This window comes from Pecten maximus, unplaced genomic scaffold (genome assembly GCF_902652985.1).
Source record: "Pecten maximus unplaced genomic scaffold, xPecMax1.1, whole genome shotgun sequence".
Lineage (NCBI taxonomy): Eukaryota > Metazoa > Mollusca > Bivalvia > Pectinida > Pectinidae > Pecten > Pecten maximus.
In genome coordinates, this window is record NW_022982685.1 from 20,505 (window position 1) to 36,817 (window position 16,313).

The following is a 16,313-nucleotide window of genomic DNA, read 5'->3' on the forward strand; positions in this document are numbered from 1 at the left end:
AATGTTATAAATAACTAACCATGTGTTTGTGGAAGTCAATGTAAAAATATTGTATATTGTTTGTTTGAATGTACTCTACTAGACATGTTTTGTTGGTGTTTTACGATATTTTGATATTTCAGTCGACTTCCTACTACGTGGTTCGGTGGGGAAAGCGAAACTATTTTTCTTTCTAAGCAAACATTTATCAAAGAAAGCAAGCGTTTTCAAAGTTAAATCTGATGTAAACAATATGTTAGAAAGAGACATCTTAAAATAGTGCGCCGGATGACGTGTCAATTAGTTCATTTTTAAAGTCTTCCCCATATGGTAAAGGAAGGGAGATAACCCCTCAACATGCATCCAGGAGAAATCAAAGTACTGAAAGTACTGAAACATTGACATTTTCCAAAGTAACGACGCTATTTCGTGATACAAGTACATGAAGCTAACTATGAATGTTGGTGGACATAAAGTTCAAGTAGCAATTGTCCAGTCTCCTGTTTTCCTGAAATGTGAACTTTTTATTGGAATGGCCATTTACATGTTAATTGCAATCAATTATATATGTAGAATGCTCAACATTCTGTCTTCACACATGTGAGGTAGTAATGCGATTACCATTATATCTCCGACGACTATTACCGACACTGTTCGGCATCTCACGACACTCATAAGCACCAGAATTACACGAGCTAACGTCATTTATCGGAAAGGTTGACTTTGCTGTTTGCCAGGCCTCCCGCTATAGTTTGTAGGTCCGTTCTGTACGGTCAGTTCCGTTGTAACATATTTTAGGGAATCATTATTAGATATTAATGCACTAAATGTATGTGTATTTAAAACCTAATCTAATAATGTTTCACCATAATGTTTCATATGTCTTATGGTTTAATCAGTTCCTTCCCAATACAATGTACCCTTTGATCTGTATACTCTTTCCATTACAATTTCCTGTATGAACTGTACACCTTTCCTAATACCAATATAATGTACCCTATTAAATTCATACACTTCCCAATACAATGATCCTGATGAACTGCTTACCCTTACCAATACAATGTACCCTATGAACTTTATAATTACCATGTGGACTTCATACACTTTCCCATACAATGTATGCTATGGACCTTTAACCCTTCCCAATCCAATCTATTCCATGAACTTCATACCCTTCCTAATATATTGTAAGCTCTGAACCTTATACATAAGAGAGCACTGGGAGTAGTAGTCTGACAAACTGTATGTGTAGTTAAAGATATACACACATGCTAGTAGATAATGGAATTCCTGTTGGCAATAGTGTAGATAGTAGCGCAGTGGTCATATAACCACCAAATAAATTGCTACTCATTCTTGTCTGCCCGAGTGGTATTACAATGTTATAGCAGAACTTTATATTGTACTAAGGGTAATACATAGAGGTTAAGTAGTAGTATTCAGAATTCCTGTTGTCAATAGTGTATATAGTTAGGTAGTTGTATTCAGAATTCCTGTTGTCAATAGTGTATATAGTTAGGTAGTTGTATTCAGTATTCCTGTTGTCAATAGTGTAGATAGTTAGGTAGTTGTATTCAGAATTCCTGTTGTCAATGGTGTAGATAGTTAGGTAGTTGTATTCAGAATTCTTGTTGTCACAAGTATAGATATTTAGGTAGTTGTATTCAGAATTCCTGTTGTCAATAGTGTAGATAGTTAGGTACATGTAGGTATATTCAGAATTCCTGTTGTCAATAGTGTAAATATTTAGGTAGTTGTATTCAGAATTCCTGTTGTCAATAGTGTAGATATTTAGGTAGTTGTATTCAGTATTCTTGTTGTCAATATTGTAGATAGTTGTATTCAGAATCCCTGTTGTCAATAGTGTAGATATTTAGGTAGTTGTATTCAGAATCCCTGTTGTCAATAGTGTAGATAGTTAGGTAGTTGTATTCAGAATCCCTGTTGTCAATAGTGTAGATAGTTAGGTAGGTATATTCAGTATCCCTATTGTCAATAGTGTAGATAGTTTTTTTTTGTTTTGGAATTTTTTTATTTTCTTCCATGCATATGCATACATGTAGCAATACATAATATTGGTGTATATTTAATTACAGCAATTACATTTTTTCATATGCTTAATAAAAATTCGCTTATCAATACATGAAGTATACCTCGGATGCAGTTTCGTCACAATACATTAAATCGTGCAATCGCATAAAATGAATGTGTTTATCACGATTTCATATTATCTCATTGTGTAATGTGACTGATAGAACATGCTCTTATATATATATATATATATATATATATACAGTGGACCCGCGATAATCCGGACGCCGATAGTCCGGAAAACTCACAGTCCGGACGGAAATGCACGGGAACAAGAATTGTGAATTTTTGTCAGGTCCCTGTGCCGATGAATGGCATTTCAGTGTGATACCAATATATAAGTGTATGTCAGTGACCTCAATTATCATCCAGACATCACTCCTACGACCTTAGCTGTTGCGAGGATGTAAATCCCTAATAACAAACATGATACAAAAGTTAAGTATTGTAATCACACGGCAAATGAATGAGATATATAATCCGACCAATATACTGCACAGAGAGATGAAAAATGAAATACAGTATATACTTTAGTGCAACTTGACCGTACGTAATAACCATTAACAGAATTTTATCCACTTTGACAGCGACCAAATGTCACCTGGCTTATTCCATTTTTCTGTGACCCTATCCTATGACCGTGTGACCCTTTTATGACCTTCTTGTTTATCTACTTTTTGTATTTTACTTCGACAGTATGGAACCTACAATAAATTTGTAGCTTAATTTGATCATTTTTCTATGACCTTACAGGATCTACTGTAAGTATGATACTGTGACCTTAGGTGACCTACTATGATGAATAACACTGTGACCTTATTTGACCTATTTTGACTTATGTTTATGTTTGTGTTTATGCTTATGTTTCTTGTGATGTTTCTTGTGTCGTTTGCTGGTATCGCTCTCACTGCCTTCTGACAATGACATTGACCTTTTCCTCCCCTTTTCCCTTTCCTCATCTCGTTGGTCAATATCTCCTAAATTGTCCCTTTCCAGAGATTGCTCAGCACCCCTTTCCCTAATTCTCTCATCAGATCTACTGTCAATATAATCTGAATTCCTTTGCCGACGACTTTCTCGTTCTCCTGATCTGTCAAACTTTCTTTCTTTAGACCTAACTACACTTCTTTCTCTAGATCTATCTCTTGAGGATGAATAATTTTTCTTTCTGTCCATCAATAATTCCTCAGTTTCAACACCAATTCGATCCGAGCTTTGTCCTTTCGAGATTTCTTCCGTGTCTTCTTTTTCTGTATTTCTTCGACTTTCTAGATTCATAAAGGATGCAAAAAGATCTGTCTGGTTTTCTATAACATCTCTTATAACCTGTAAAACAAATGAGTAATTGAAACACTTCAGAACATTTTTAGATTTTAGGCTGTACAACTTCTAAATTACTATAAAGTATTGAAATTTCCAATATGCTACAGTAGCTTTTCACCATCGAGTATTTTCATCAGACTCCCTTTTGCAAAGGAGGAAAAATATTAATTCGAACACAAAGTAGCATTAATTAAGTTATTCTTGACCAATTTATGAAATGAACTTAAAACAAAGTACACTTTTTACATAAACAGTTTGTGACACGAAAACTTAGAGATCATTCTTTATGTCAGGCAATTCAGAGTATAATTTATGTAATTTGTTGTCTGAAAATGCGGAGTGCATCCTCAGAACTTTTTAAAATGAGAATTTCATGAATTACACCAAGAAAGAATAATACTTACCTCAGTATAGGATTTCTTTGTAGTGTAGACATTCTTGGCTCTGTATGTCTGTCGACGGCGTTTATAGTCCCGTTCAGTTTTGATGTATTCTAAGTAGTTCGACGGATTGTTGCCAGTGGAGCCATCCTTTCCTGTATGTAAATCAAGATTTAAGCAATTCTTTTTTTTCTCTCAGAACAGCTTTTAATTTTTGTTCCATTTTATCTGAATGGAAATTGGATGATCAAACCCCCAGAAAAAGATAAATTCACATTCACAATAAATATGGAAAAAAGAATTTGAATAATTATTAAGGGCATACAAAAATTGAATACCCATGGCCAATATCAGCATTCCTCTTCAATAAGTATAACAAAGCATATCTTGCTATACTGATGAATTAAAAAATTTGGCCAGAATCATGTACTGAATATTATTTATCCTTGAAAATTTGAATAATTAAAAGCATTTAAGAACTATATCTAAATTAAGATTTTAAAACTTCTGAAAATGTAATACACTTAATAAAGGAATATATAGAAATATCACTGATAACACCATTGTTTCTCAAGCAGGGGTTAATTTCACTTTTGCTCTCTGCACCCCTGGAATGTGTCATGATCACTCATGGCAAATGATTGGTGTCTGAAACAAGATTGAGATCACAGCCCAGGGATCTTGGCATCTGCCATTGAATGATCATCAATTGGACCTTTGAGAGACTTATCTTTTCTCTGCTTAGTGATAAAAAGGATACTTTACAGACAAATGACCGACAAGAAGACGAATAGACCATGGTTTGGTTTGGTTTTATTTGTTTAACATCCTATCAACAGCCAAGGTCATTTAAGGAAGGCCACCGGTGTGTGCAATATGCATGCGTGTGGTGGGTGTGTATGTGTGTTTTGGGAGGCTGCGGTACATGTATGTTCGTGTTAAGTCTCCTTTTGATAGGCGGGAACTTTTGCCGATTTATAGTGCTACCTAACTGAAGCATACTGCCAAAGACACCAATCAGGACACCCAGTCACATTATACTGACAACGGGTGAACCAGTCGTCCAACTCCTAATATGCTGAGCGCTTAGCAGGAGTAGCAACTACCATTTCTAAAGACTCTGGTATGTCTCGGCCAGGGGACAGAACCCAAAGCCATGGACCACAGACCACGATTACAGAGGACTAGCAGTGAAGTTCAAAGCCAGTCAATTAAATGGTATGGTGACTATGAGATTCATTTAATTCACATTAAATTTTCAAACTAGACTCTTTTTTTATCCACAGTATATTCCAGAGGTTTAGAGAGATTAACCCCCAGCGATGCTAAAGCTTCATGCAAATTCATTATAATTATTATGACTCTAAACTGTCATAGCCACAAATAGCTACTCCCAACTCTTACAATGCATACCTGTTATTTTTTTCTTGACAAATTCTTCCAGATTCATGGTGAGAAATTCATCATCAAGTGGCATAAATTCACGCTCCTCCTTTGCTTTCGACACAACATGTTCGTAAATGGCAGCTCTTTCTGAGGCAGTCAGTCGAACCTCTTGATTGTCTCTCGTCAAACAATCATCTTTCTGGCCATAAAATACTACAACAAACACCAACTTGGCTTTAGAACATTGTTCAACTATTCTTAATATGTGTAATCAACTTTCCCGTGTAACTTCTATTTTGCCTGGATGGAACAAAAAAATCTAAGTAATCTGATGTCTTTACTAAAAGTTTGTTAAGGTATCAATTTGTTACAAATTATCAAATCTTTTTTCACTTAGTTTTAGGAATAAGTATTAATTTTGACCAATGATCTTTGCCAAAGTTGTCAGTATAGAGCAAATTTTAACAAGACAAGTGTTATCAGAAGACAACATTGCTTGACGAGTGGAAAGAAATTCAGAAGTTCATAATTAAGGTCAGCAGGTCCGCAAATGAAGTACCAAAAGAAAGATTTTGTGACATGGAACATGTCAAATATGAAAGCCCCATCTCTCATGGTAAACTTACTGTGGCCAAGGTTAAAAGATTTTTAAATTTGAAGTAGGTCAAAGGTCACAATCAAGGTCAGCAGGTCTGCAAATGTAGTATCAATGGAAAGGTCTTGTCAAAAGTAACACATATGTGATATGCCTAAGCTGTATCTTCATTACTTTTGACACAACACTGTTTTATAAAAACCTTAACCTAGCTGTCTATGGCCGAGGCTGACACCAAGGGTATAACAATATACAGTAACTATCCCCTGGACTAAGTATTATCTAAAAATAACTTTTCACATCCTGGGTGTATACAGAATCAAATCAAGTTTGTGGCCATATTTTTCAACACCCTATTTAAAACCGAACAAGAGAGCTTTTATATCAACAAGATTCACAATGCTTTATTTTTTTCAGAGCCGATTACACAATTTTCTTTTTAACACAAAATATAATTCGCCTTTTAACAGTAACTGTTACTGTTGAATTTGTTCGCCACATATTTAAACTAAGAGTCTGTTCCAATGGTTAGAACAAAGAGTGTGTTTGGAAATGAAAGAGTAGGTAGATATTTTTTTTATCTTTAATATACTGTACAGGCTAAGAGGTGGCCATTCTGATTTCAAAACTAATCTAGTACTTCTCTGAAAATTGTGATAAAGAACGTTTAGTCATTCCCAGGAAATCAGGAAATAACATACATGTACATAACATGTTCATCCTGTACATGTTTTTGCCTTATTAGCATTACGATCATTCTAAAATTCTAGTGCATTTCATGTCATTGAGGACAGTGATTTCCCCAACACTAATCAAGCTTAGTTTCATACCTAATATTACTGCTGCAGTGTTTACCTACAAATATACATACATATAGTCGGTATGTAAAGCACTATACATCAACTTCACTATAGCAATATATCTTACTTGATCGGTTCTTCACATGATGATCCCAGAGAATCTTGTTTGTCAGCTCCTGATCTGAAATAAAAACAAGTGATACTTTACTCATAGTTGGATTTTCTACTGAGGAAAAATAGTTACTTGATCATCTATTGGGAATGAAGGTGGCTGGATTATCTACTGAAATTAAAGGTGGTCGGATTATCTACTGGGAATGAAGGTGACTGGATTATCTACTGGGAATGAAGGTGGCTGGATTATCTACTGGGAATTGGGGTGACTGGATTATCTACTGGAAATGAAGGTGGCTGGATTATCTACTGGGAATGAAGGTGGCTGGATTATCTACTGGGAATGAAGGTGGTCGGATTATCTACTGGGAATGAAGGTAGGTAGATTAGCAACTGGGAATAAGGATATCTGGATTATCTACTTGGAAAGAGGACGGTTGAATTATCTATCACCATTAGGCACAATGCTGTCCCTATAGAGACAGAAAGCCTAACATTTTGTGTGAATTATACAAACCAATTTTCACGGTTGGCACACTGGCTTCCTGGCCTTCATAGAAAAATCGGCTACTTTCTCTCTGTTGAATCTAATGATAAAATGATGTAAAAATACAAACACACAGCACATATATTCATTTGGTAAGGGATTGAAATTCACAAACAAGACTTTCCTCATGATTTAAAAGCAAATTTTTATATGAAAATGGGCTAGACTCATTTTATCACTACTAACCACATAATTATTTACAATCTGACAATCCCAAATCATGCCAACCATAATTTGTGACTGAGGTTGATGTAAAATACATCAGCAAGTCTGTTAAGAGTAAGTTATACACTGGTGAGCTTTATCAGTCTAAGGTGTATACTGGTGAGCTTTATCAGTCTAAGGTGTATACTGGTGAGCTTTATCAGTCTAAGGTGTATACTGGTGAGCTTTATCAATACAAGTGAGCTTGGGCATCACATGTATATAGTGTACACTATGACATTGATGAGTTTGCTCAGTCTAAATGATGCTTACTGCTTCCTCCTTTGTGTAGCCTTTCTTCAACAGCGGACATATGGCTGTATGTTTGTCTAGACTGGCAGCTGGCATCACATGGTTACTGTCATGTGGACAAAGACCTCGATCGTCATGCTGTGCACAAAAAATACAAACAAATATAACTGATTACATGTAATACAACATTTATGTAATTCCAACAAAATAAAATGACTTTTTAGGTTCTTTTCCCAGACATCATTTTCAAAATCAATTAATTAGTAAAAGATATAAAAGGAAACTTTAAATGTAGGTTCTGAAAATCTTAGCAGCAAGCGCAAAGAAATATAGAAGGATAAAATTATCTATAATGCAAAAATCACTGTCACAGCAAAGAGGTTAAATCTAAGTATGGTGTTATCATGATCATTTATTGCAATAAGGTTGGGTTTTTTTAATCACAGGAGATCATCATTATATCTCATTAATATATACTATTTATTTAATATTGAATAATTCTGCCACTTTAAATATATATATCATTAGCCAGGAATCAGACTGGTAGAATTTCCCCTGTAGACTGGTAGAATTTCCCCTGAGTCAGACTGGTAGAATTTCCCCTGGCTCAGGCTGGTAGAATTTCCCCCGTCCCAGGCTAGTAGAATTTCCTCTGACCAAGACTGGTAGAATTTCCCCTGACTCAGACAGGTAGAATTTCCCTGACTCAGACAGGTAGAATTTCCCCTGACTCAGGCTGGTAGAATTTCCCCCGACTCAGACTGGTAGAATTTCCCCTGACTCAGACAGGTAGAATTTCCCTGACTCAGGCTGGTAGAATTTCCCCTGAGTCAGACAGGTAGAATTTCCCCCGACTCAGACTGGTAGAATTTCCCCCGAGTCAGACTTGTAGAATTTCCCCTGACTCAGGCTGGTAGAATTTCCCCTGACTCAGGCTGGTAGAATTTCCCCTGACTCAGGCTGGTAGAATTTCCCCTGACGCAGGCTGGTAGAATTTCCCCTGACTCAGGCTGGTAGAATTTCCCCTGACTCAGGCTGGTAGAATTTCCCCCGACTCAGACTGGTAGAATTTCCCCTGAGTCAGACAGGTAGAATTTCCCCCGACTCAGGCTGGTAGAATTTCCCCTGACTCAGGCTGGTAGAATTTCCCCTGAGTCAGACTTGTAGAATTTCCCCTGACTCAGGCTGGTAGAATTTCCCCTGACTCAGGCTGGTAGAATTTCCCCGACTCAGACTGGTAGAATTTCCCCTGAGTCAGACAGGTAGAATTTCCCCCGACTCAGACTGGTAGAATTTCCCCTGAGTCAGACTTGTAGAATTTCCCCTGACTCAGGCTGGTAGAATTTCCCCCGACTCAGACTGGTAGAATTTCCCCCGAGTCAGACTTGTAGAATTTCCCCTGACTCAGGCTGGTAGAATTTCCCCTGACTCAGGCTGGTAGAATTTCCCCTGACGCAGGCTGGTAGAATTTCCCCTGACTCAGGCTGGTAGAATTTCCCCTGACTCAGGCTGGTAGAATTTCCCCCGACTCAGACTGGTAGAATTTCCCCTGAGTCAGACAGGTAGAATTTCCCCCGACTCAGGCTGGTAGAATTTCCCCTGACTCAGGCTGGTAGAATTTCCCCTGAGTCAGACTTGTAGAATTTCCCCTGACTCAGGCTGGTAGAATTTCCCCTGACTCAGGCTGGTAGAATTTCCCCCGACTCAGACTGGTAGAATTTCCCCTGAGTCAGACAGGTAGAATTTCCCCCGACTCAGACTGGTAGAATTTCCCCTGAGTCAGACTTGTAGAATTTCCCCTGACTCAGGCTGGTAGAATTTCCCCTGACTCAGGCTGGTAGAATTTCCCCTGACTCAGGCTGGTAGAATTTCCCCTGACTCAGGCTGGTAGAATTTCCCCTGACTCAGACTGGTAGAATTTCCCCTGACTCAGACAGGTAGAATTTCCCCTGACTCAGACTGGTAGAATTTCCCCTGACTCAGACTGGTAGAATTTCCCCTGACTTAGGCTGGTAGAATTTCCCCTGACTCAGGCTGGTAGAATTTTCCCTGACTCAGGCTGGTAGAATTTTCCCTGACTCAAGTTGGTAGAATTTCCCCTGACTATATCTACATACCTCCAAAATATTCTCTGCTGTCCATCCTATACCCTGGAGAATGTTGTTGAGGTCATTTTGACACACATCCACAAATTGTTTTAGGCCACTGATAAAGGATTCTTTCTCCATAGCAGCATCCATGCTCTCCGCCTTTAAGGATAACCAGTTTTACATCCTGCAAAAATAAGCTGATCTCAAACATTGTACAAAGATTTGACTGGCAGATTGTGATGGAACAAATAGTTTCGTAAGCTAATGCTATATTGTTTCACTGTGTGCCGACATAAAATAAAACTTGATTTGACCTTATTTTATTATATTAAAGTCTTGAAAAGAAATCCATATATATCTCTAAGTACATGTTGATTTTGTATTGACAAAATATTATAAGAATGTTATTTTCTTCAGATCTAGATCTAGAGCAACCTGTACCATCTCTTACAACTGTAGAGACATCAAATGGATATGACCTGATCGTCAATCGATGACAAGTTGGGAGCTAAGTATAGGTTAGAGTGTTGGTCTGCATTTCGGAAGTCATGCATGGGTTAAAGTTTGAGTCATTGTCTGGTCATTTTGCACTATGTCCATCCTATTGGTTACACAGTTCTTACTCCAACAATAACAGAGGATAACGTTAACATGACAAGAAACTTATAACAGGCATCGGTTGACGTCTGAACCAAAAAAATAGGCAGATACCTTTAGCTAGCTGAGGTACACTGTCAGTGCTATGCATGACTAGCCAGAGTTTCCTCTGGCCCTGACACCATGTCTGGTGGAGGACCAGAGCGCATTACTATATGAAAACGTGGAATTCTCTGACACTGTTTGGCGTTGCTAAGATTTTGGTACAGATAAAATAAAATTGCTTATGACATAACACCTACCTTATATTGTGGATACATGAGGAATTTATTTACCCCAAAACACTCATTAAGTCCCGTATTGGTGTTCAATTGTATGCCGTCCATTTAGACCCTCAATTCATACTGGTTAAATATCACACTGTTGACTAGCCATTTTGTAAGTGACAGTGCAACTAACCACCTGAATCAGAACTCAGCAAAAAGACCAAATATCCTTTATAGTGTTAACTGTTTTGTGTTCTTACAAAGTTTAAATCAAGAAAACTAAGCTTATTATTTCTCAAAACATGTTACATTTGGGAGCTTCATGTAGATTTTATATACCCCCAATATATACATACAGTACATATAATCATATTACAACCTTTGAAATGCTATGGAATAATGTCTGTAACTATATGTAATTGATGCTAGTCGCTACGACCAATCCCCCGCCCCCGCCAAGGTAAAGGCAGCTGAAATATCCGTCAAAACTGGTCACGCTCAAAAGCATTATATTTGTGCAGTATCGAATTAATAAATACTGCACGTCATAGCTAATGTTTCTACGACTTCAGTACAGAATGTTTCGCTGTATATATTCATGTATTTCTACACAATCAAATGGTTATAACATTCTGCTACCTTTCACTTCGGTCAGCACATGTACACATCGGTAGTTTTGTTGTCGTTCATCGTCATCCGGGGAACTGTGAAAGTGTACTTCCGTAAGCGTGAAGTAACGCCTATTCTGATTGGCCAGTGACTAATTATAAAGCAATGCAAGTTAAGAACCACCTAACTTTGAAAGAAAGTGGATTGGGAATATGTGCCACTCCCAATAGATCTGCCTGTTGACAGAATTCCAATAATGATAAACACTACACACAATGTAGGTTTCTGTCAAATCACATTACTTAATAAAAATTGTGCTATAATGAATTAACACTTCTACTTCTAACTTTTAGCCACAAAATGCATTTATGACACAATTAGCTCTAACTCAAAAAAGGTAAAAACACTTGCACATTGTTTTCGGGTGTGGCATTTAGGTCTTTTTATAAACTATAGAAAATATAGTATTGCAACCCTGATACCGCTCGGTTAAAGCTGTCTTCTCTTTAGTTCGATCGGTTGAGCGTAAGACTAGTAAGCCAGAGGTCCCAGGTTCGATTTCAGGCGGAGGCAGTGATTTAAATTTATTTGATCATGCGCTCTGCTACATTGTACTTAGTACGTGTATTGTACTTAGCCCCTGGTCACAATATAAAAGGAAAATATTTGAATAGTTTTAAGCCCATGGCCATTTGTCTACGTATACATACATGTATCTACATTTCGTGTATCATATATTAGACCAATATCATAATATTCCGATATGCTTTGGGATAACTGTTCTAAAAATGAATCACATTTACAGGAATCTGTTCAATTAGAAGCGATGAGAATATTACCAGGGTTAAGAAGAGGTAAATCTCGCCAATACTTAATTTAGAAACACAATTAGAAGCATTACAAACTATATGACTTAATCAAAAACTACATTGTAATACTTATTCAAATTATGTTAAAAATCATTAGCTAGTATGCACTTGTACATATATCTATAACATCATTCAACCTTTCATCAACTTTAATTATGCATATTAAGAAATTAAAGAATATTTGCTGTACCTGCTGCTAGAACCAATGATTATAATAACAATTTTTCATCTCGACTATGATTTACTGAACTCACTTGACGACTCTATATAAGAAACTCAATTTCAATTGCTGGAGTTAAAACTTGCAACATCAATTTCAGAAATGTTTATTGCTCGTATCTAGATCTATATTATTTTACGGCGGCTACAAAATAATGTCAGTGATTCAAATCATGCTAAATATGCGATCGATTTGCTTGATTATGGTGCACTTAACTTGAAAATACAACACATTTTCTTCCGATGATCCTCTTTCTCTGGGTACAATTGTGATTTAGGGAGCCGTGCTAGCTCAGTCAGTTGGAGCGCCAACCACGTGATCCGAGGAGCGTGTTTTAACGCGTGTCGGGTTGTGTTGATCTGTGCTGTCGTGGGCGTGTCAGTGGATAAGACACTTTAATTTGCCCGAATTGCTCTGGGTGGCCAATCGGGAACCGTCGGCACTTTCCGTAGACGAGAACGTCTACGGAAAGTGCCGACGGTTCCCGATTGCTGGGTGGCATGCGACGAGCCTCCCGAACTGAGGATCGAGATTGGGCTTACATCCAGTATATATAGAACTGTAATGAATGTTTTATACCAGTGTGTATTGCCGTCAAATTACTTATGTAATTATAATTGTGCAATAAACATGATGAGTGTGGATTGATATTTGTATTTGATACTGAAGTATTGTAAGTTATAAAATGGTTCCGAACACAATTGTTTCCCTTTTTTCTCAAGATTTACGCAGGTAAAACTGTACCGATGTGATCTATATCGAGAGGGATTATGCATGCAAATAATATAGCTGCGATAACGTAGCTCTGATCGTCGTGAGAGCCGTGTAGGCAGGGTATGAATTTATCAAATATGGTACCAGCAGTCATTTTGAATTTCGACATATCAAATTTTGTTGCAGTTTCTGAAGAATTACTGAAAGGATTTATTGAAACTTTGAATATATATCCGCTATGAGTTTAGGCTGTACTGTGAATGCTACATTTGGAACATTATCAGATGTGGAATATTGGCGGATTTAAGCCCCCCCCCCCCCCCCCCCCCCCCCCCCCCCCCCCCCTAAAAATTGTATGAATCTATCGTGAAATGCACTAGAATGCAGGATTTTTGCATTAATTAAAACCAGAGACCTATATACTAGTATATAGGTCTCTGTTAAAACTGCTAATTTTTTTTAGTACCCCCGGACCCCCCGTAATTTGGCAAGCCCCCCATAACTGAAAATCCTGTGTCCGACCTTTGCTCTTATTAAATGGTAAGCTGTCCCCTTGACAATGTTAAATACTTATCAACCACGCATCCTAGTAGTACATGTACAGTTAAATGTTAAATACTTATCAACCACGCATCCTAGTAGTACATGTACAGTTAAATGTTAAATACTTATCAACCACGCATCCTAGTAGTACATGTACAGTTAAATGTTAAATACTTATCAACCACGCATCCTAGTAGTACATGTACAGTTAAATGATAAATACTTATCAACCACGCATCCTAGTAGTACATGTACAGTTAAATGTTAAATACTTATCAACCACGCATCCTAGTAGTACATGTACAGTTAAATGTTAAATACTTATCAACCACGCATCCTAGTAGTACATGTATACAGTTAAATGTTAAATACTTATCAACCACGCATCCTAGTAGTACATGTACAGTTAAATGTTAAATACTTATCAACCACGCATCCTAGTAGTACATGTACAGTTAAATGTTAAATACTTATCAACCACGCATCCTAGTAGTACATGTACAGTTAAATGTTAAATACTTATCAACCACGCATCCTAGTAGTACATGTACAGTTAAATGTTAAATACTTATCAACCACGCATCCTAGTAGTACATGTACAGTTAAATGTTAAATACTTATCAACCACGCATCCTAGTAGTACATGTACAGGTAAATGATAAATACGTATCAACCACGCATCCTAGTAGTACATGTACAGTTAAATGTTAAATACTTATCAACCACGCATCCTAGTAGTACATGTACAGTTAAATGTTAAATACTTATCAACCACGCATCCTAGTAGTACATGTACAGGTAAATGATAAATACGTATCAACCACGCATCCTAGTAGTACATGTACAGTTAAATGTTAAATACTTATCAACCACGCATCCTAGTAGTGCATGTACAGTTAAATGTTAAATACTTATCAACCACGCATCCTAGTAGTACATGTACAGTTAAATGTTAAATACTTATCAACCACGCATCCTAGTAGTACATGTACAGTTAAATGTTAAATACTTATCAACCACGCATCCTAGTAGTACATGTACAGGTAAATGTTAAATACTTATCAACCACGCATCCTAGTAGTACATGTACAGGTAAATGATAAATACGTATCAACCACGCATCCTAGTAGTACATGTACAGTTAAATGTTAAATACTTATCAACCACGCATCCTAGTAGTACATGTACAGTTAAATGTTAAATACTTATCAACCACGCATCCTAGTAGTACATGTACAGTTAAATGTTAAATACTTATCAACCACGCATCCTAGTAGTACATGTACAGTTAAATGTTAAATACTTATCAACCACGCATCCTAGTAGTACATGTACAGTTATACATGCGTACAACATTCATCACTTTCATTTCTTAAAATGCACCGAATTAATCTTATCATTATTTAGAGACATGCGCAGCAGGGGATTTAGTTGGGCATGTCACATCGCAAAGCTTCATTGGTTGGTTTAGGCACTTTAGCCACTTCAAATTTTGAAGGTTGTTGTCACGAAATCTCATGAACTTGTATTCTAGTGATCTTCAGAGAAACGTCATGCAAACATATTACTGGCCCAATGCTATGGGCCTCCTGGTCACCGAAAATAAGCAGTTTTGAAAGTTTTAATACAACTCATCGTGACCTTGAAGAAGCGTCAATGTCATTCATTTGAACAAACATGGTAGTGCTTCACCTCTATACACTACTGGTCCAATGTCATAATCCTAGTTCCTGCCATTATTCACAATATTTTATTAAAATATTTAAAACACATTTGATCTTGAAAGTAAAAGCCATTGATTTGAAAACGAGGCCCGTGGGCCTTAACGGTCATCTGACTTTAACAGAATTTAGAACTATTTTAGTAAACATACTCAGTAGTATATAGTGGTATTGAGAACAGTTGGAATTGTAAATTGTATATGGCGGCCATGTTTGATTACTGAGCAACCTGCATAATAATAACAATTGGTCAGAACCATTTTAGAGTCATCTCAGGCAAGTTTGATTTGAATCCAATAATTGAAGTTTGAGAAAAAGTTCAAAATGTGTTTTTCAATATGGTGGCCATCTTGGATTTTGGACCGACCGAAAAACAACAATTAGTCAGGATCATCTCAGGGAATTTAAAGCTGAATCCAACCAGTGGAAGTTTAAAATAGGTGTTGTTCAGTAAAACTATGATTGTGCAATCATCTTACAAAATGGGTATCATGGATGTCAAAGTTTGTACGAGTCCGAAAAAATAACATTTTGTCAGCTTCCCTTCCTTAACATCCCCACCAATTTCCAGCTCATTGGCTCCAGCGGTACCATTCGTGCCAGGTGACCTTATAATCATGGTACTGTTCATCCCACCATGCAACTAGCCCAATATCATGACCCTTGACCTCTTGGTTATTAAGAAAAAGTCCAGAGAGTATGCCAGAAACTTTTCTGACATAATTCTTACACAAAAACTATTACAATCAATAGATTGAATAATTTTCTGACTTTAAAAAGAAATATTTCAGACAAAGAAGTTTAGAGCTAGATGGAAAAAAAAACATCAATAGTTGGAGCCATTTTCTTTTTTTTCATTTAACTTTTATTCTTAGCAAATATCAATTGAACTGCAACTTTATATGAAAAAACATTCAAACAGTAACTTTTTTGGTATTTTTCAGATTAAAAACATTCATAATTTCTCTAAAGGTAGATTGAAATGTATTATTTTGTATGGAAACTACAGTGAG

General features: G+C 36.8%; 1 protein-coding gene across 1 annotated transcript; it reads right to left on the reverse strand.

The window, feature by feature from the left end:
• Nucleotides 1-1,772: 1,772 nt before the first annotated feature.
• LOC117320743 (U11/U12 small nuclear ribonucleoprotein 48 kDa protein-like) lies at nt 1,773-11,518 on the reverse strand. The gene is made up of 8 exons (XM_033875252.1): nt 11,264-11,518; nt 9,789-9,945; nt 7,693-7,809; nt 7,186-7,255; nt 6,682-6,735; nt 5,187-5,372; nt 3,798-3,928; nt 1,773-3,396 (listed from the first exon to the last, which is right to left on the reverse strand). The coding sequence occupies exons 2-8, from the start codon at nt 9,909-9,911 to the stop codon at nt 2,896-2,898; spliced, it is 1,182 nt and encodes a 393-aa protein (XP_033731143.1). The 5' UTR covers nt 9,912-9,945; nt 11,264-11,518; the 3' UTR covers nt 1,773-2,895.
• Between the last annotated feature and the right edge of the window lie 4,795 nt (nt 11,519-16,313).

Excerpts from the sequence above, each read along its gene's own strand:
- LOC117320743 (XM_033875252.1), bottom strand. The coding sequence starts at position 9,911 with ATGGATGCTGCTATGGAGAAAGAATCCTTTATCAGTGGCCTAAAACAA. Across the intron at positions 7,810-9,788 it reads CAGCAGAGAATATTTTGGAG|CATGACGATCGAGGTCTTTG; the intron begins GTATGTAGATAT and ends TTTTGTGCACAG. Across the intron at positions 3,929-5,186 it reads TGTCAAGAAAAAAATAACAG|GAAAGGATGGCTCCACTGGC; the intron begins GTATGCATTGTA and ends ATTTACATACAG.